This window comes from Pavona decussata, unplaced genomic scaffold (assembly GCF_977016875.1).
Source record: "Pavona decussata unplaced genomic scaffold, jaPavDecu1.1 SCAFFOLD_164, whole genome shotgun sequence".
NCBI lineage: Eukaryota > Metazoa > Cnidaria > Anthozoa > Scleractinia > Agariciidae > Pavona > Pavona decussata.
In genome coordinates this window covers 1270631-1290356 of record NW_028145575.1, presented here as the reverse complement: position 1 = coordinate 1290356, position 19726 = coordinate 1270631, and the positions used below count along the sequence as shown (strand labels likewise).

Genomic DNA, 19726 nt, shown 5'->3' with positions numbered 1-19726 from the left:
GTCTATCGGTTATAAATTTCACAATTCTGGTGCAGCAAACAGGAAAAGAACAACCCCTTGCCCATAAATTTACTCTCAGAAAATTCTTTTTCACTGATAATTTCACCAAAATTAGTGTTAGAGAATTTAGCTATCATGAACAACATCTAAATTAAGATCTTGGTCTTTTGGAGGCAACGGACATTCTGAAGACTTTTTATACAGACTTTATCACAGTTTTGGCGGAAGGGCCATCTTGAAGGGTAAGCAAACACTTCTTGAAATAACAGTGTTTGTATGGAAATCCAAAGTCAAATAATTTTCATAAAACTCCGAACAATTTTGAACAATTCATGAACTGGAACCTTTTGGCACTAGGAAAAGGATCTGAAGAAAAGAAAAATTGGAGGGATGTAGCTGTGCCAGAAAGCGTCCAGTCGTGTTTTGAACTTCCCATACGTTTCCCTGAATTTTTTCCCTCGAACTATTTTTTAATAGCAGTTCACGGCTGGTTCCCTGGAAACTGGATTTACCGACAAATGTTTGGAAATGTCAAAACGGAACTAGAGGGCAAGGGGTTGTTCTTTTTCTGTTTACTTCACTTGAGAATTGTGAAATTTTTTAACCGATAAACATTCTTGGTTAGTCGGCATAGCTCAGACATTTTAAAATCAAGAATGGAGACATTCCATTTTAGAAAAGAGTATAAATATTGTCCGATTCTATATATGCCTGTAAAGTGCATGGAGTGGCTTTGATGCATAAGCTATAGCCTACATTGCTCAGTTATTTCCTAGTGCCTAAAGTTTCCAAATCATGAATTGTTCAGAAGCAAATGTTTTATGAAAATTATTTGACATCGGATTTCCATACAGACACTGTTATTTCAAGATGGCTTCCAAATCAGTCATAAGGTCTATTGTAGTTTCCTTAACGCAACCGTGGCACTTTTCAACTCGGTTTCAAGCGAGAGTGCAAGGTGGTTAAAATGCCTTCGAATGGTTAGAGACCTGAAATTTGTGCGGATGCATCGCGGTTTGTAATCACGTGCTCTCAATAATCACACAACGAAAGCTTTGGGCAACAAGTTTACTGAGTCAGATTCGACCGCTGTACACTGAGTAGCGAATCACGTCGTAGCAGAATCAATAGACTCCCGTGGGAGGGAGGGTCGGGTTGACGTGCTTGCCCTATGAAAACGAGCTTATGACTGACCGATCAACGACGCTCGCGTTACGATAAGCTTACTGACGTCATATGATACGTACCTAATTAACAAAAATCACTGAACGTAATTTATGCTCAATCACGCGCTCTCAATAATCACACAACGAAAGGTTTGGGCAACACGTTTATTGAGTCAGATTCGACTGCTGTACACTGAGTAGCGAATCACGTCAGTCGTAGCTGAATCAGTAGAGTCCCGCCAAAAGGCCCAAACCGAAGTTGCGTGATATTGAAGGGGCGTGATTGTAAATAGAATATGAAAAAAAAGCTAAATATATGTAGGTAAAAAAAAAAGAGAGATTATAGGTTAAGGTGGGCCGTACACCTAAATTTGGATGGAATTTTCAGAGGTTTAAGGAAGGGATAGAAGAAAGAAAATGATTTTTGAAACACTAACAGACAGTTGATACCCAAGCAAGGGCACCCCAGGTTGCTAGTGAACAAACTTGGTATCCGTCTATTAATTATTAACTACAAAATCTTATTTTAAAACTTCACTAAATCTTCAATATTTCTTATTTCTCTTAATTTTAATACTCTTTTGAGAAAAACTATCTCCTCCCAAATATACCTAAAAATCAGCCAAAAATTTACAAAAAAAACCCCAAAACATTGATTTGTGTAACGAGCATAGGGTTTTTGTATTGCTGGAAACGCGAACGAGATATTTCCGTTGAACCGATTTTAAGCGGCGTGAAAACGGCTTTCATGTAGACCCCCGCCTTACATGTAAGGACGAGAGAAACGCGGAACATTTGCAGCCATAGTGTTGACTGCAAGTTGCTTTTGAGCAGGAGTCATCTCAAGATACACGAGATAGGCGTCGCTTTGCCAATCACCTTGCCGCTGGATAAGTTGGGCGGGAACGTTGCATTTAAAAGCAAAACTAGCACCGCCGCGCCTAAAGCTGTGAGGAGAATAATGGGCCGGGACTAAACCGAGTGCACTAATGGCCTTGGAAAGAAAAGCGCAAAAATGGCGATACGTAAGAGGAAATAAGAGCTGAGGCGTGGGGGAAATGAACGAGAAAAGCGGCGCATGAGACAGACCGGAGTTGAGCGGCAGATGATGCCGTAAAGCTGTGACGGAACAGGGAGGTGAACCAGGAATGCGAGGCAAGGGGATTGACAAAGAACGCTGTTGATATTGAATATTCTTAGAAGCCCGAATATGTAGCGTGGCGCCCTGGGAGGTGAAGACTAAATCAGACCGCAACGGAACTTGGGAAGAAATGCAATTTGGCGCATCAGGAACTAAATTAGATTTACGTAAAAAGGTAAAAAACGCGACGAGAAATAGCGCCTACATGGCGGCATGTACAGGTGTATCTAAGGTAAATAAGGGGTATACTTGAAGCAAGAGCTCCGGCGTAATAGGATGTTTACGAGTAGGAGCCACGCCGAGGTATCGCTTGGCGCCTCAAAGAACTAACTGAAAACGATAATGTGAGTCCCAGACCTTACCAAAACCTAAAAGCTGGTTAACGTGCTTAAGGCTGCTAAGATGGTTAATGATTGTGCCATAAGCTCGCCCAGAGAGGGTAAGATAAGCGACGTCAGGTAGCGTATAACAAAGGGGGTTTGAATAGGGAAGGGAGGGCAAGAAACCGAACAACAAAACTTAGCATAAACGCTAACGTGAGACTTGATATTCCGATGGGTAGAATCGGCAAAGGCAAAATGAAGAAGAATGACGAAGAAGAAGAAGAAGAAGAATGTCTTGCTTGCTCTATGAAAACGAGCTTATGACTGACCGATCAACGAAGCTCGCGTTACGATAAGCTTACTGACGTCATATGATACGCACCTAATCAGGGGCACCCAACGACAGTTTTCTCTCAGATCCTTTAAAACGCTATTTTAGGCTATATGGAGTGCCTTTAAAGCTCTGAAGGTTCATTTTAGGCCGCGCTATAATATTTTTATCTGTGCGGTCATTCTAGGGCAACCTTAGACTGTTCGAAATTAGTAGGGCATCTTTGTCCATTTCCCAATGTCCTTATTTCCTTTCCGAAAATCTTAGCTGACCTTTTTTCGGCACCCGAAACGAGATTTTTATCTATCCGAAAACAAAGGGCCTTAAATTTCCCATATCACGAAAGTTCGAGGTGAAAATTCCTCTCAGAAAATTGCAGGAGATTTAAGGACGGTGCCTACTATTGTTACTGCGCATACGTTCTGCGCATCTGGAGTTACTCGGGTTTCCTATGGGTGGTGCGCACTAATACAAGGATATTTTTGCGCGGTTTAAAACTACACGGAGAAAGCAGAAATTACCAAATGCTTTTGGTATCTCAAAAGAAAATTGGGGGTAACCATGCATTTTTCAGAGATAATTAAGCTTCAATTTAGGAAAAAATCCCATACATTGCTTCATATTTTGGCGTTTTTTAGAGATATTATTGCTTAATTATCTCTGAAAAATGCGTGGTTACCCCCAATTTTCTTTTTGGATTCAAGTAGGCCTTGGTGAGATCTGCTTTTCCCGCATAGTCATAAACCACACAAAAATTCTTCGGTATTAGTAGGCACCGTCCTTAAGGGCCTTCCGAACAGATAATTTACCGAAACGATCCGTTGGGTGCCCCTGCCTAATTAGCAAAAATAACTAAACGTAATTTATGCTCAACTCATATCAGTGGAATTCAACGACAGCATTTTAATTTTTCAATTTCTAGTTTCCTTAAGTATCAGTCGCACTTTCGACTCGTGTACACAATGATTAAAACGCCAAACTGCCGCTCTTTGCAGAAGTTAGGGCCGGACCTACTGCCGGCGCACACATCATGTTTGTGGAAGTAAACTAACGCCAGTGAATTCGGAAAGCTTTGAAACACAACTGGGGAAATATCACACGAATTTGATGTCATTTCAAAACTCCAAAATGTTTGTCTGTCAACAGAAACATAAAAAAAAATGCCTAGTTTTACCCCCGGGTCAATAAAACAGTCGATTAGTGTCTCTGGCCAGAGACAGAGTTGGTCGGAATGGATTGAAACGTGAAAAATGTTAGGCTAACGTTAACCAAGGTCTCGCATTTTTGTTTCCAAAATGCACTAGAACAGATCACGAATTGTTCCTTTTAAGAATTTAGTTGATTTCTTTCCTCTCGTTGTTCTAGAAGTAGCTAGCTAAGTGAAGGCCTTTTTCACATTTTTAACAAAAGAGGTCAAAAACCCTACGACCCCTAATCACTATGTATACTTGACTTTGCACACCACACATTTAGTATGTTACATTCCATGGCAAGGGAAAATATATATTTTTGGGGACGTACTGAACTGTTGTATTTCGACGTGGCTCAGTTTTTTATTTTCAATCCACGAAACCAAAACCACTACAGTTTTAATAAAAGAGTTTCTATCCTTTGTGAGATGTTGAATTCCGGTTGGTGTCTTTGATTGGAGTGAAACCGCAGAGGTTCAGACCTTTAAAAGATGTTCTTGATATATTTGATGAACTTTAACCAAGAAGCACATAACCTGCCAGTGAATGAAGGATAAAATAACAAATTAAAACATATAACTAGCCGAAAGCTGGACTCAGTTATTCGGCCGACTTCGTTGTTCATCGCGAAGTGCTACATCGCAAGAACGAATCGTGTTCGGTCCGACGAAAATCTGAAAAACAGGTAAGATTCTAAGAAAAACCAGGCTGTTTACATCTGTTCTTTATGGCATTAAAAACGGACTAATCATACGAAATTATGTAAAACTATATAAATAGATCTTTGTTGCTTGCAGTTTTCACTTAAATTACAAAATACACAGAAATTTAAACGTGGTAGCGGAAATACCGACGAGATTGGATTCGGACTGTAAGCCAGAGATATCTCATGAATCAGCGTCACGGTCTCTAGAGGTCGATCACAAGGAAAGTATTTTTTAAAAAAAAATCAAAAAAAGGCTTCCTTTCTCGCAGGGAGAGCAAAGAACCGGCGAGTATGATTCAAAATTTTACGAAAAAACTTTTTGTTTATCCTTAAACACCCCCAAATAAATTTTTGCTTACGAGATATATTATAATTTTGTTTCTTCCGATTCATTCGGTTCAAATTATGTTGGTTACTTTGCTTTTTGATTAACAAAAATCAACGTCAAGCTTTTCAATTAATCCACGTACCAATTTCCCATCCATATCGGAAATAGAAGAAACCTTTATATGTGTTGTACTAATTACATAGAATACGCGGCGGACAACAGAGTGTTTTATTTCTGTGATCATTTAGCAGAGGCAACGCCATTAACCCACGAGAATATTTCAGCACAATGCTTAAAAAGCCGTTCTCTGTACTCCCAGATTGTTTTACGTTCTTGTTAAGGAGTTCTTAAAGGGGAAGTTTAATGGGGTTTTTGACTTTTTTTTTGTTAAAAATGGTGAGATAAAACCTTCACTTGCTACAACTGAAATACTGAATTCTAGAACAACGAGAGGAAAGAAATCAATCAACCCAGTTCTTGAAAGGAACAACTCGTGGTCTGTTCTAGGGCATTTTGGAAACACAAATGCAAGATGATGAAGAACCAGAGGCACTAATCGACAGTTCTATTGTACTGGGGGAATAATTTATAACAAAACTAGACAACAATTTTTTTGTTTCTGTTGACAAACAAACATTTTTGGGTTTTGAAATGACATCAAATTCGCGTCATACTTCCCCTTTAAGGCAAATTTTTGTAAGCGTACAACGTATGATCCTGCTTGAATTCTTTAGCTGAAAAATCCAAAATCTGCTTCTGTTGGCTTCCAAAAATGCTTCCTTCTTCTTTTTTTATTTATTTATTTTTTTTGACATTTTAAGCGGCTACATATTTGACTCTTCGAAAACAAAAGGGATTATTTTTCTAGCGTTTCGAAAGTTTGAGGTGCGACATTCCACTGAAGAATATGCTAGTTTTTTATCTCACTTAAATTAATCAGAATTTTCTGAGGCGATGAAGGCCTTCCCAACAGGTTTTCGACCCTGAAACAAACCATGGAGAGGATCATGAGTTACTTTCCTTAAGAATTAATCTTTTATAGTGGAAACATTTCTCAGTTTTAAAATTTTACCGATGCAAATCAAAAGCATCACTGAGATAAGAAAGCTAATACATTTAAGAAAACATACCAACTGAATAAAAAATATATATTCTAATTCGAAGATTTGATAAGTTAGCGGTGAAAGCCAAGAAAAAAGAAATTCCTCTTCGACATTTTTTATACATGTAAATTCATGATCGAGCTAGTTGTAAATAGGGAACAGTTAAAAACGGAACTGATTACTGAAAACAAGCTTTCAGTATTTCCTATAACGACACAATTCTTGAGGAAATACCGGGACTTAATTTAACTACAGAGCATATGCTGAACAAAAACTGGGCTTTCATACTTTATATGTTATGCTTAAATTAAACAAAAACTTCCTCTACAGGACTTTAGCTCAAGACAATTGCATTCTGCGAACCTGAGAATGAATTGTATGAGTTGGATTTAAATATCTTTTATTAGATGAAAGCTGAAGCCGAAAATGTATTTTATTTACTGGTTTAACCTTCTGTGTAGGAGTTAACTATTTTAATTTAAAATCAGTATAAAGTATTAAAGCCCACTTTTTTTGCTAATCATGAGTTCTGCAGTTATATAACCCCAGCATTTGCCGTCAAGAATTGTGTCGTTACAGGAAATACTGACAATTTGTTTTCAGTAATCAGTTCAGCTTCTATAAATGTATTTTATTTTCAGTGCTGACACCATAATTAATTTGATCAATTTTGAGAACAAAATACGTGATGCAAAAAATAAATATTTGTGTTCTTAATCTGCCGGTGTCATTGTTAGAAAGAAAGTTATCTCAACTCAGTCACGGAAGATCTTCATGTGAGAGGCTATTGAATAAATACGGTAAACTTTCAGAGAAGATCATTGCTTTTGAGATTAAAGAAAAGTAATACCATCTTATTTAATTAGATTGTTTGTTAGCAGTGAAAGTAGAAGTCTGCATCCAATTTTGTGTTTTTAATTAAACTGACTGTCATAGAAATTATATGGCTGGTTTCATCGAACATGTAATCTATTATTGACTTTCGCTGTGTCCAACGATCAGTTTCGAATAAGCGATTGGCTGCACCGGCTACATCTACTGAAAACTTCAATTTGTGTATTTAAACGTGTTAATGAGAATAGTACATGCTCAGTGTAAGGTTGGATAGAGAGAGAAACATCCGCGGAGTCAATTGCAAGATTCATAGGTTTAAGACCTGAGTATTATTGAAACGAAGGCAAGAGAAACGTGTTAGAGAGAGAGTTGTCAGTAAGTAAGTTCTCAATTTTTTAATATTTAACTTAAAAGTTCTAAGGAGCAAACCAAATCGAACAGGAAAAACAACAACTTTCTTTCATTTTGCAAAATATCGACCGATTAATTAAAAAGTTAGAATCGCATGGTTATACTAAGCTTTGGGGTTTGACCCACAGACTCGAAAGTTAGAATCGCCTTGTACAGCATATTAGGGGGTTTGAGATTCTAGTTCGACTACGAACATGAATACAAAATTGACTTCAAATTTTTAGCGAAGTATTAAGAAGAGATATATCCCAGGAAGAAGAAGAAGAAGAACCTTTATTGATTTATAACGCTCAGGGTAGCCCCTTCAGATGCAGCAAGCTGTCTGTCTGAAGCTTCATTTTACTCTTCGCGAGCGACGAACTTGATGCAGTTGTTTTAAATGATGATAGCTAAGCCCTTTTGTAATTCCAAAAAGACGAACTCACCTACGTTTCGACTGAGGACGTCATGTTTTCGCCACTACGCCGTTCTCACAAAAACTCGTAGTAAAATGACGACGGCTATTTCGTTTATTGGCCAAAATGACACTGATTCACTCGCGTGCGCTCTTTGTCCGTTGGAAAAACTCTTAGTCGTACTTGTACTCGCATTTGCACCATAATCTTAAAGGTCTCTTTTAAACGGTGCCACAGGGAAGTGATGCTCGGTGAGATTGCTGGGTAGTCTAGCGTTTTATGTAATTTTGTTCGGACTAATCAAAGTGCCACTAAAATGAAAAACTGAGATCATGACAAATTTTTGAAACAATAGTAACCGGCTTGAATTTAGACGTTTAGCAATTTAAAATCAAAGTAAAATGTGGTGAGCAAAGTTCCAAGCTATAATAACGGAGTTCTTCACACAGGAAAAAGCTAAAAAAGTGCGCTCAAGAAAAATAACAACCCTTTTGCGCCAAGGCTAACATTTATAGACTATTTACCCTGTTCGCCCAGAGTTTCTATTTATGCTTATAGCTACAATGACCCAATGTAAAAAAGAGACAATTCATTTTGAGTTGCTTTCACGTATTTCCTAGCACGAAACAATTTCTTTAGTTCTTCCCAAATAAACTCGGTTGTTGCTTGTCCTTTTCCACCCAAACATTTAACGCGAATTCTACGGTACACTTCCATGAAAAAAAGTAATACATTATCCCCACCGTGAAGAATTAGCATTATGATAATTTGTTGGACAACTGTTTTCCTGCGGCCATACCCTGGCCACAGGCTTTCAAGCACTAGTGCACGAACAACAGAGAGCATTTGCGTTTGAAATTAAAAATGAACTATCCGGAAGCGTCAACTCAATCACATCAGTGAAAGGACAAAGAAAGATCTTTAACGTTGTGACCTGTTTGCAGTTGCGCTAGTAATAATGCGCTTCATTTTCTGTGCTTGCGATTCGTCATTATTGCAGTCGTACTTGAGAAAGTAATAATAAAAGAGAGAATCAGTTGGGCAATTATTACTTCGAGTATATTAATTGCGCCGCGGCTTATAAGTAGCGAAGCCGCGCTAACAATATCACTGGTACGTTAATATTACTTCCCCTTACTAAAATTGTTCTGTTTAAAATGTTTACTGATTAGATGAAATTACTATCTCGGCGTGCAGGCAACACAATATCGGTCTTAAACAAGTCTTGTATGCATAAACCAAATCAGTATTTGATGTTAAAGTTCGACGACCTGCGAAAGTTCATCCTGGTTTTTTTCCTGACAATAGCAATCGGTTTTAATCTGTGTGTGTTTTAGATCATTATAACATGTCCAATTTTTTTCATCAAGAATTATGGATAATGGAACCCTTTTGAAAGTGATGGCGGCACAATCTTACTCTCCCTTCAATAAGGAAAGGCAACGTTTTTGAAAATTAAATACATTCCTGTTTTGTGAGGTTAACAAACTCTCAGCTTTTTCCTATAACTATTTTAGCCATTTCTGTAAAAAACTTTGCCATTCTGATGACCACTGATTTAAAATGAGCTAAAAATGTTTTTTTTGGTCTTTGAGTTCAATTTGCAATAGAATTTGCATTTGTTTGAAATTTCCCGAAAGCAAACTTAGGCAGCAAGTTAGCAAATAGAGCGCAATTTCAAAGGATGTGAATATGGTTACGTGATGAAATTTTCCAACCAAGAAACAGCTGGAAAACTACGCTGTCACTGCTTCAAGCATTTGTAAATTTTGGCCCGTCAAATCTACGAATTATACGTGCGCCGTTCCGGGAGCGTCATTTAAGTTCATTCTCTACCTCGAATGTGGCAGACGAACACAGACAAAAGAGTTCATTGGAAATTGTTTCCAAAGTGATTTTTGGTCCAATGTGATCGTTCATATTGTTATTTAAATGGGATGTAATTTGTATGAACTGTTGGTTGAGATGAAGCAAGACAGAACTGCTCGTTGAGAAGCAAACTATCCTTCAGCCCTGCCCAGCTGCTTTCACACCGCATCAGTTTGAACAGCTTGGGAGAGGCACGGAAATCTATTGAACGAGGTAAAAAAATGTGAAGATTTTATATGTTATCGCCACACGATCAGGGTAAAAAAAAAAATATGATCTTAGCCCAGACTTTGGTAATTCTCTTAGTCGTTGTACTTTCTCGAAGAAAATAACAAAGTAGATTCGATGGTTTTGGTAACGAGGTCGCGTTCGATTGACCACGCTCGGAACAAGAATACACAAAATAGCCCGGCTTTTCAAAACTCGTTTGAGGTAAATTTAGGAAGAAGAATCTACAAATAATTACCTGCACACGATATTTAAGACCCCTTTTGCATTCTGGTAACCCCCAAACCTTTTTTTTTGAGGATTTTTGGAATCATTTCATGCGTTCTTGTTCTATAATGCGATCCGACGTAAACGCAGCCCTAGGTTCAAGGTGTTTTTTTTCCATAAACTTCCCGACGCACGAATGTCAGTAATTCAAACCGGCCATACACCGTGGAAAAAATGCATTGATTCAGTCCAATATCCACACAAAAAAACAAAACAAGTAACAGACTTTATTTTGAGAGCTGAATGGCTTAACAATTGAACAGAGCGCGGAGCCTGACTCAAGGCCTTACCTTTCATTGGTGTGTTTATCTGCGCGACTGAAATGTAACCAGTAGGCGCTTAACTTATCATATACAATTAATTGAAGACCTCAGTGCACTTTAATAAAAAGAAACGTTCGGCAAAAAGAGCTCCTTTTGAAAACTTATATATTCATTTTTCACTGATACATCTAAACGGAATATCGTTGCTGCCTCAAAATCAAATATTTGGACCGATTCACAACAAAGGTGTTAGAGTCAGTAGCCGGAGATGGAGTATTTAGTGTGTATTTGTATTGTGTGTTTAATGAGTGTTTTGCAGATAAGAACAAAAAAAACCAAAAGCGTATCTACACCATCACAGAATCGTGAAGAAAATAGCCTGGTCAGTTTTTTGAAAGAACCTGTATCAGGATTGGCTGGATTTCAAACGGAATTATGATGAAATGAACCGTTACCTAACGACTGAATAGGTTGCATGCATGTTTTATAAGTTTGACTCTTTGATTAAAAAAGTAGCATGCAATGTTCTTTTCGGAAAATATTTTACGGGCCAAACGACCATGGAATAGCAAATTTAAGATGAAGAAAATTTGCCATTAAAGGTAACACAAAAGATTCACCAAAGCCTCTGCGATCAGCGTTTGAAATATTGCGTGAAGCCAAAGTTATTAATATATTGTATTATTTATCTATTCATATTTACTTATTTTTATGCACGCCTGCATGAGGCCTTTATTCGCAGTGTTGCTGAATAAGCTGTTAGATAAATGTCAATGGCAGGCCGGAATTTTTATTAAAGTCCAGTTTCGATTGGTGTTAATTCATCCACTTGCTGAACCGTATATCCATTCATTTTTATAAGATCTTGCACTCTTAGCCAAAATTCAATGATTTAAAAACATTTTGGTGTTTATGAATTCTCATTATTTGTCGGTTTTATTCTCGAACGAAAAACTGTATTTTGTAGTAAGAACTGGCAGTTCTATCCACGCGAAGATAAAGTTTTGGCGGAGGCCTTAAAAAAGGTAAATATTTGGCGGCAGAGCCGTTATCAGCGATTTCTTTATTTAGAGAAACAAACGCACGTAAGCCGAACGTTCTTGTTTTAATAATTTAAAAGAATTGAAGTCAAAATTAAAGAACTCGGACTTGAACTGATTAAGAAATACTAACAGTATTTGTAATTGCTGGAACATAAGCAAGAACTTTGGGTTGCTAACTTAACTCCAGGATTACGTAACAAGTTAGTTGTTTCAATAACAGCCGATAACAACACGGTTTGTGATTACCGAGCTTCAGCAAGTTTCATTTCCTTATAATAAGCGTTTTCGTGCAATTTATAGCCCTTTTTGAAATGGCTATTTTCCTGTCGTTATAAATTAAATCCTCAATGATCTTAAAAGGCAGCTCCACGGTGCGCTTAAATTTCATGTCATTGATAAAAGTCGTGTTACTAAATTTGCATTACAGTTGAAATTCAATGTGACAATATTTGTCATTCGGCCTGCTCCCCCAACCTTTTAGCGCTTTGATGTTGTTTTTAATCAGTACAACGTGCATATTATCAATGATGTCTTAGGTGGATGGACTTCAAGTGTGAGTTATGAATAATTAAAGTGATATCTTAGAGATCCTCTCTCAAATCAGCTGTTATTCCTTCCCCACTCATCTTTGTTATATTGTGCTCATTTGAGTATGCTTAATACTATTTTCAATGTTATGGAAATCCAGACCCGCCTGCAATATTGTACCGCTTACAGAGTCTATTGAGCTTGTCATTTCTTAATGAAGTAATTTTTTCTGTTGTAAACTTAATAAAAAAAAAAAGGCATAATGTTCATTCGAAAGATCTATCGCGTCACAGGTAGCCCACGTGGGAGACACCACCTAAATAAAACAACTTGGAATATCCTACGCTATCCTTTAGCTTGCAGAAGACGCTTTTAAGTTTTTAATTGGTTTTGTGGGCGATAAGCGAGCTCCTCCGCACTTGCTCGCAAAATAAACAGCAACAACAACAAAAATAAAAAAAGGAACGCCTCTTCGACAGGATGCTACCCTCCTCCATTACGAAAATGTGGTAAACAAGGCTTGAACCACAGCATGGGAATCAGTAAAAGCCGAAGCCGAAAAAGCCGAAGTCCGGTGTCATGATAATTTCCATCAAATTTGCAGACATCTGACAAAAGATGAATTTTGAGCTTAGGATGCCAGGGAAAAGACTCTTTGGCAAAATTGGATTGCTGATACCGGGATAAAAAGTGAGTAACCACGTTTTAAATTTTGGTGCATTTGTCTGTAAAAATTTTCGGCCGAGTTTGATTTTGGGGCGCGTAAGCAAGAACTGATGCCGGTAGAGACTCTATTTCACAGTTACGGTATACGTTACCGGATTTCAGTGGGTTTAATATATATTTTTCTCTTTCTGTTTACCAGAGTGTCTTTATTCCTTTGTTTCTTTGCTACATTCGGTCCGGCAACCTGACTACGAAATTGATGAAATTCTTTTTCAGTTCTAGTGATGGCGTCTAATCATAGTTCAATCATAGTTTTGAAAAAAGCGAGAATACCTTATCTACTTGCTTGAGCACGATAGTTTCCAAGGTAACTACTTACTACATGATGATTCGTCGATAAAGTCAATTTTCAGTTTGGGTCGCGTCATGTTATGTCATCGAAACCCATGGTAGCAACAACTTTCATTTTTTCCCGATCTTTCATCACTGGCGTTGGATTTTGCCAATCCCACATTTGCGCCTTTTGCGAAGGTTTCATTTGTTTTTGGTAGCCTTTCCCGTCGCCAGTTACGGGATTATTACTTTGTGTAAACTTCGTACAACCACTTTTTAGTGTACAAAATATAAAAAATTATCCTTGTTAATCGTGTTGGAAATGAAATTTTGCGCATGTCAAGCGACCCAAGTTTACTTTATGAACCAGTTTCTTACATTTAGAGACAAATGGATAAAAAAATTTAAAGCCAAGTAGTATTGTCGAAAAACTTTAATGTTTAGTTCGACTGGACGTTTTTGTCTTCCTTCTTCTTTCAATTTTCATCCATCAGAATAAAATAGGTTTGGTCATAGTAATCAAAAGCTATTGAGATTCGTATTTAGAACAACCGAGTGCCCAATTTAATGGTCGGGTGGCAGTAATCATCAGTTCAGGAGGAACTGCTAAGACAAACTAATGAAGCTTACGTAAGAGCATCTTACACAAAAGCAGGAAATGAACAAAACAGCGCCAAAAACGAGTGACACGTTTTGTGTCAAGGCTATTTAGATTTCCTTAAAATATTGACTCACGAAATAATTTTCTCATTTTGTCAATAAGGCTTTTTTCTTGAGTAAAAGCGGAACTTATAACTTCATCTGTAATTACAATTTCAGACGGCACTAATTTTCTAACTCGTTGCGATATTGTTAGCTATATTCTGAATCCCTCCTTCTTATTTTCGTTCAAAATATTTCCAAGTAAACACAGCTGTTTTGTAGATAGACAGTGCATCCTGTTAGGGTGGAGAGTACTCTAATGAACAACATTAAACTGACGGCAGTCAAATGTCAAGGTTGATGTATGATTGTAAATAAATTGCGATTTGTCAGTGTTACATTACTCACACGCGCTGAAAGGAGAAAATGGTCTTCACGTACACTTTTCAGAACAACTGTTTTAAAAAGCGGTGACCACACGAGATGCCATCTTATCAAATACATTAATAATTCATGAAGAGAAAACAAAGGCAATCACTACCGTGAGGAAGGTTTGGAAATGTGATCAAGATTAATAATCATAAAATTTGATGAGCTTCTGCTTTCGGAATTTTTCCAAGAATTATTAGTGCTTTGAAAAGCTATTTCGACTGTTTCATCCGATATCCAGACACCTCACAGTTGGTTGAGAAAAAACTTGGAATACTCTTCTTCGTGTTTGATATATTACATAACTGAAATAAGAACCTGCCAATCTTCAAGAAACATATAATTATTTTCAAGTTTTCTGGAGCATACGTGATTACCCAAAGACTGAAGATGGAAAAGTAAATTGAAAGGGAAAGGGAGCTGTGTTGAGCTGTGTACGTACGTAATGTCATCATTTTACGATAAGGCAAGACAATTTCCTCTATTTCATTTTAGTTTCGTTGGACTTCAAGTACTTTTATCTGTGAAAAACCGCAGCCCTATAATGCAATGACGTAGATGCAAACTTCCTTCCATTTAAAACATAAGCAACCATTAACAACTGCTAAAAGTTTTTAACTCCTAAAGTTACGGCATGGGGATTCTATTCGTTGGCACTAACACGACAATCTAACTGAATGCAATGAGGTTTAAACAACGTATCAACGGGCTTTTGAAACAAAGTAGGTCTTCATTTCTTAGTCAGGCTTATAACAGCAAAGCGGAACTCGGTGAGGAATTAACGAGAAGGTATTTAAACAAGAATTTAATGAGGTGTTAGCCCTTCCATAAAACATTCGATAATGTGTTCAATGTACTATTGATCATTGAAGCTTTTAGCCAGATAAGAACAGTATTTTCAGTGATCGATTGGCGCTGTCGCTGGTTTTGCGTTTTATAAAATGACCACCGTAAACTTTACAAGAATTAAAAGGTGAATATCATTCACTTTGTTCAAAGGGAATTGTTCTCGTATGCCTTGCCGGAACAGCGTGCAACTGCCGTCGTCGGCCCAAATAGATTCATTCCCTGCTGAAGTACAGTAACTAAAGGCAAACTCTTACAGTCATTTTAACAGCAAAGGTCTAGCTATAGAAATGATTACTCCACATGCACCAGCTGTTTCTCAATATTATGAAAGTTCTTTTAAAGGTGTTCAAAATGTTGTTAGATATTTCCCTTCGACTAACATCCAAGACGACCTTCAAAGTGGATACGGTCCAGTTGTTTCCATCCCTCTTCTGAAATAGACTGTTGCAGGCTCCCTGTGAATAACTCTTACTTACTTTCTCACCCCTCACCCACCCACCCACCCACCCACTCACTCACTCACTCACTCACTCACTCACTCACTCACTCACTCACTCACTCACTAACTTACTCACTAGCTTACTTGCTTGCGTAACGTCTGAAACGGTCTCTGAATTTAGATGTAAGTTAAATAACAAATTTTAAAATATCTCTTTAGATTGACATGTCATACAGTGGATAGATGACATAAGAGAAATCGACGATGAAGAATTCTTCGTTTTTGTCAAGCGCGACTTTTGATTCTACCATAACAGGGCCAACTTTGTCTACAGTCATCCAAACTCTTGACATGCCACTGGTGGTGGTCTTATGCGCCATACTAGGAGTGGCCAGTATGGTGGGGAGTCTTGGAAACACCTTGGTCCTCTTGTCCATAATCAAGTTTGATAACCTGCGGGACATTTCAGACTTGTTCATTTTTAGCCTATCTTTGTCCGACCTCCTGGTTACAGCACTGTACCAGCCCTTGAGGGTGGCACGCCTGGCACACTTGGAAGCGGTCTCTGCACAAATGGACGTTTTAAAAATTTCAAGTAGTTTTCTTGGACATGTAGCGCAGATTGCTTCGGTTTCGAACATGTTTGGAGTGACAGTGGAAAGGCTGATCTCCATTAGATTTCCGTTGAAGTATGACTTGTTTGTGACGAAGAGACGCGCTATTCTGACTGTGATTTTCATTTGGATATTTTCAATCGTCTATGGAGGAATATGGTCACAGGGACTCGCTTCACAGTCATACTTGTCTGTTTACTTCGTTGCAGTCCTTGTTGGAACAATATTAATTTACTTATACATATTTTTGGTCGCAAAAAGGCTGGAGGGTTCAGTGGCCCAGATACCACAGAACCGGCGTTCAACGGAAGCGGAAAGGTTCTGCAGCAGTCGCAAGAATCGAAAAGCAGCAAAAACCATCGCCATTATCCTTGGAGTAGCTATTACCTGCTGGCTGCCGCTTCTGATCGTTCCACCTGCTCTGGCCAACGACCCTGATCGCACCAAGTTTTTCATGGTTTTCAATTTTCTCCACGTTTTTTCAGTTTGTAATTCATCCATTAACCCTTACATATACTGTGCGAGAAGTCGAAGGTATTACGTAGCGTTCATTAAGGTCCTTGGGTTGCATAAGGCTCTGTCCAAAAAGATACAAGTGGTTGGAGCCCACAAATGTTTACAACGTGACTTAGGATCAAGTGTACGTGACGTTTTCCAAGAGATCCAACCCCCCAAAGGGGAGATATACGATTCTGCCCTTTAACCAATCCCAGAGGAAAAAGGCCATTGCCGTGTGTTGTAGAGTAAATTATAGCTTCAAAGAAGTCATTTGTTTTCGCGAACAATTTCAGAACTGAACTCTCCGCAAGTAAATTCAGTTTTGTTCTAGTAAAGAATTAACCATCATTTTGTACTTATAAATTCTATCCGCACCAAGAGATGTTTTGAAACACAGACCTCGAAAAACTTCTGAACAGTGAGAAAAGGCAAACTTTTGAAAACGACCGCCGGTCCTTTGATATTACAGCTTTGGTCGCTCTTTATTTGTTTGCCATGGGGCGAGAGAAGATTGGACACCCCATGTGCCTCAATACACTGTTGAATCCAACTCTGAACCTACAAATAAGTACAATGTGGCGACTGAGTACGAGTCTGGGCTTGTACTGCTTGTACCGTTTCCATATTCCTACACTATGCTGGAAAGCATTTTATGCCGTTTTGAAAAATACTCTTGTCTGGTGCGAACAGAGTTGGCCCAAAACCGCCGCCATCCTTCCACTCGATTCTCTATTCACACTACTCAAGAAGTGTCACGAAAACCTATCAGATATGTGACGATTCACTTTCAAGACCGAAGCAGCGCAGCATCGCTCCGGCACAAAAATCGATCCCAAATCGGCGTTTTGTGTGTGAACAAAAGCCCCATCCGATAAGTTTTTAGTGCCGGCACAGGAGCTAACCGGTATAGTGTAGACATAGCCTTATTTTGGAAGTCTGGTAAAACGATCTGAACACGGTCAAGTGGACGCAAAGACTTTGGCCTGTTTTCCAAGAGACGCAAACTCTCTAAAATGCAATCTTTTGTATTATAAAACCACTTAGATTAATTATACATAAAAACAGAGCGTTCAAAATTTAAAAGCATTACACAATACATTTTATTGACAATTGCTTCTTTCACATGCTCATCGACGCTATGATTTGCTCTTTATTTGTCCAAGTTGAAACGACCGAGTTGCTTTGAAACCTCATTATGAAATCGAGGCTAAGTGCAAAGCTTTTCATAAGAAAATAGTTTTCTTTGTATATAATGAAAAGTAACTTTCCAAAAAAAAAAAAAAAAACTATACAAGAGGTCTCCAATCATGGACAAAAGTGTTGAGACAATTTACCAAAAATAACGCTTTCGAACTAACAACGGCATTTTGCATTTGTATGAAAACACCTTTTTCATCTCTAGTCACCCCCCTCCCCCCCCAAAAAAAAACAATGTTGCAAAACGCTTCATGGAGGTTTATTTGTTTCCAACATTGGAAAAGGGGGAAGGGGAAGCTACCTTTCACGAGCGGAGAGAGGAGAATATACACCTAGGGAAAAATGGTTGGTCATTTTCATGTGTCTCAACAACTTTTGTCCATGTTTGTACATAGGGAGCCGAACTACTTTCCATCTCCCCAAGGAGCCAAGAAATAAATCCAATCGAGAACTTTTTTAAGCTCGTAAAAGACCGCTTGACAAAGGACACCATCGCGAACAGCATAACTTGGGAAATTTTTTTGGACTTCTATAAACGCGTAAGAGAGACAATATTGAGTATGGATAAGGCTGTAATTGATAAAATTATCGAAAGTATGAACAAAAGAATGGATTTAATAATAAACAAGAAAGGCGGTAAAACTAAATACTGATCATTTTATTTCAAGCTATTTTGCTGAACTGTTTACAACTGCTTTTTGTTTATTTCTTAGCATACTCATTGTAATGTTTGTTACACTCTAAATTATTAGCATTTGTTTCTTGACACTACGGTACAGCATTGAAAACGTGCGTGACACTTAAACTACTCTACTAATTGTAAACAAGTTTTCCATCTTATGCAACAGAATTGATTAAAATTTGTAATGAGCCAACCGAAAAGGCGTGGCATAAACACAACGTCCTTAAGTTTCCTGAGTACTCTGAACAGTTGCTGTGATGCTTCAGAAATTAACATTCTTGTGAATATTTAAAAAAAATCAACTTTTTCTATTCTTAACAATGTGTACGCTGTTCTAAATTTGTTCTATTATATCACTAACAAAAGACGAACTGTTGACCTTTAACAGTGACCTCTATCAACAATAATATATACACAGAGGAATTTTAAAGTTGCCTATGCCTACAAATACGTACAAATTTTTGACGGATGGTCTGTTTGATAGACAAAAAACAATGGATTTTAAAACATACCTTCTTGTTCTCCTCCGCCATCTTGCCATCGATAGAGCGAACAAACATCGTCCCCAATCTCCTCTAAGTTGAGTCCCCTATTTTCCCCGAGAGTAGGGCCCCACATTTCCCCCACCACAAGGGAAGAAATTTGTTGCAAAGTCCTCATAAAGTCCCCGTATTCCCCCACATCAGCCCGGGGTCCCCCCCTCGGGGAAGCCGATGACGAGTGCATTAATGTCTGGCTGTGCCGCTATCGCTCAGCGATCAGTTCTCATTCAGCCTTGCGATCTTTGACTGATAACCACAGAAAACGTTAATGTTAAATGAGCGGCCTTCAAACTTGTCAATATGTGCTCCGGCAAAAATTGCCTGAGGTTGGATTTGTTGGACTGTGAAGACATTTTGCTGAGTTGTAGTGGAGTCACCGACTTGGTTTTCTTCGAATTGAGCGGATGTATCTGGTCCATTAATTCAGGACAGTAGACATTTCTCGCTGTCGCTTGAGAGATGCTGAATGGTAGCTGTCGAGGCTAGAAGTTAGAAGTTTTCAATATTTTATGACCGCTTAGCTGTGCAACGAAATTTGGCTGAACGTCTGCTTCGAGGAGTCGTCCAACGCTGGTCTTCCTAACAGAGTGATTAGAAACCTTCTTCTTATTCGTTTCATTGAGTTTGGCTGAAGCAAATGCGTCTTTGAGGAACTTGCCAATTTCATTCTTTCCGAGGGGCAGACACCATATTTTGTCACTTGGTTTTC

General features: G+C 38.3%; 1 protein-coding gene and 1 pseudogene across 4 annotated transcripts; one reads left to right on the top strand and one right to left on the bottom strand.

The window, feature by feature from the left end:
- Positions 1 to 1929: 1929 nt before the first annotated feature.
- LOC146464407 (uncharacterized) lies at positions 1930 to 7982 on the bottom strand (annotated as a pseudogene).
- LOC146464406 (adrenocorticotropic hormone receptor-like) lies at positions 4700 to 19029 on the top strand. 4 transcript variants are annotated; one of them, XM_085129908.1, is made up of 2 exons: positions 4700 to 4836; positions 15704 to 19029. In XM_085129908.1, the coding sequence occupies exon 2, from the start codon at positions 15749 to 15751 to the stop codon at positions 16799 to 16801; it is 1053 nt and encodes a 350-aa protein (XP_084986034.1). In that variant the 5' UTR covers positions 4700 to 4836; positions 15704 to 15748; the 3' UTR covers positions 16802 to 19029. The 4 variants fall into 4 exon arrangements, with proteins under 4 accessions (XP_084986034.1, XP_084986031.1, XP_084986033.1 ...); XM_085129905.1 differs by lacking the exon at positions 4700 to 4836 and adding an exon at positions 7398 to 7501; XM_085129907.1 differs by lacking the exon at positions 4700 to 4836 and adding an exon at positions 7425 to 7497.
- The last annotated feature ends 697 nt before the right edge of the window (positions 19030 to 19726 follow it).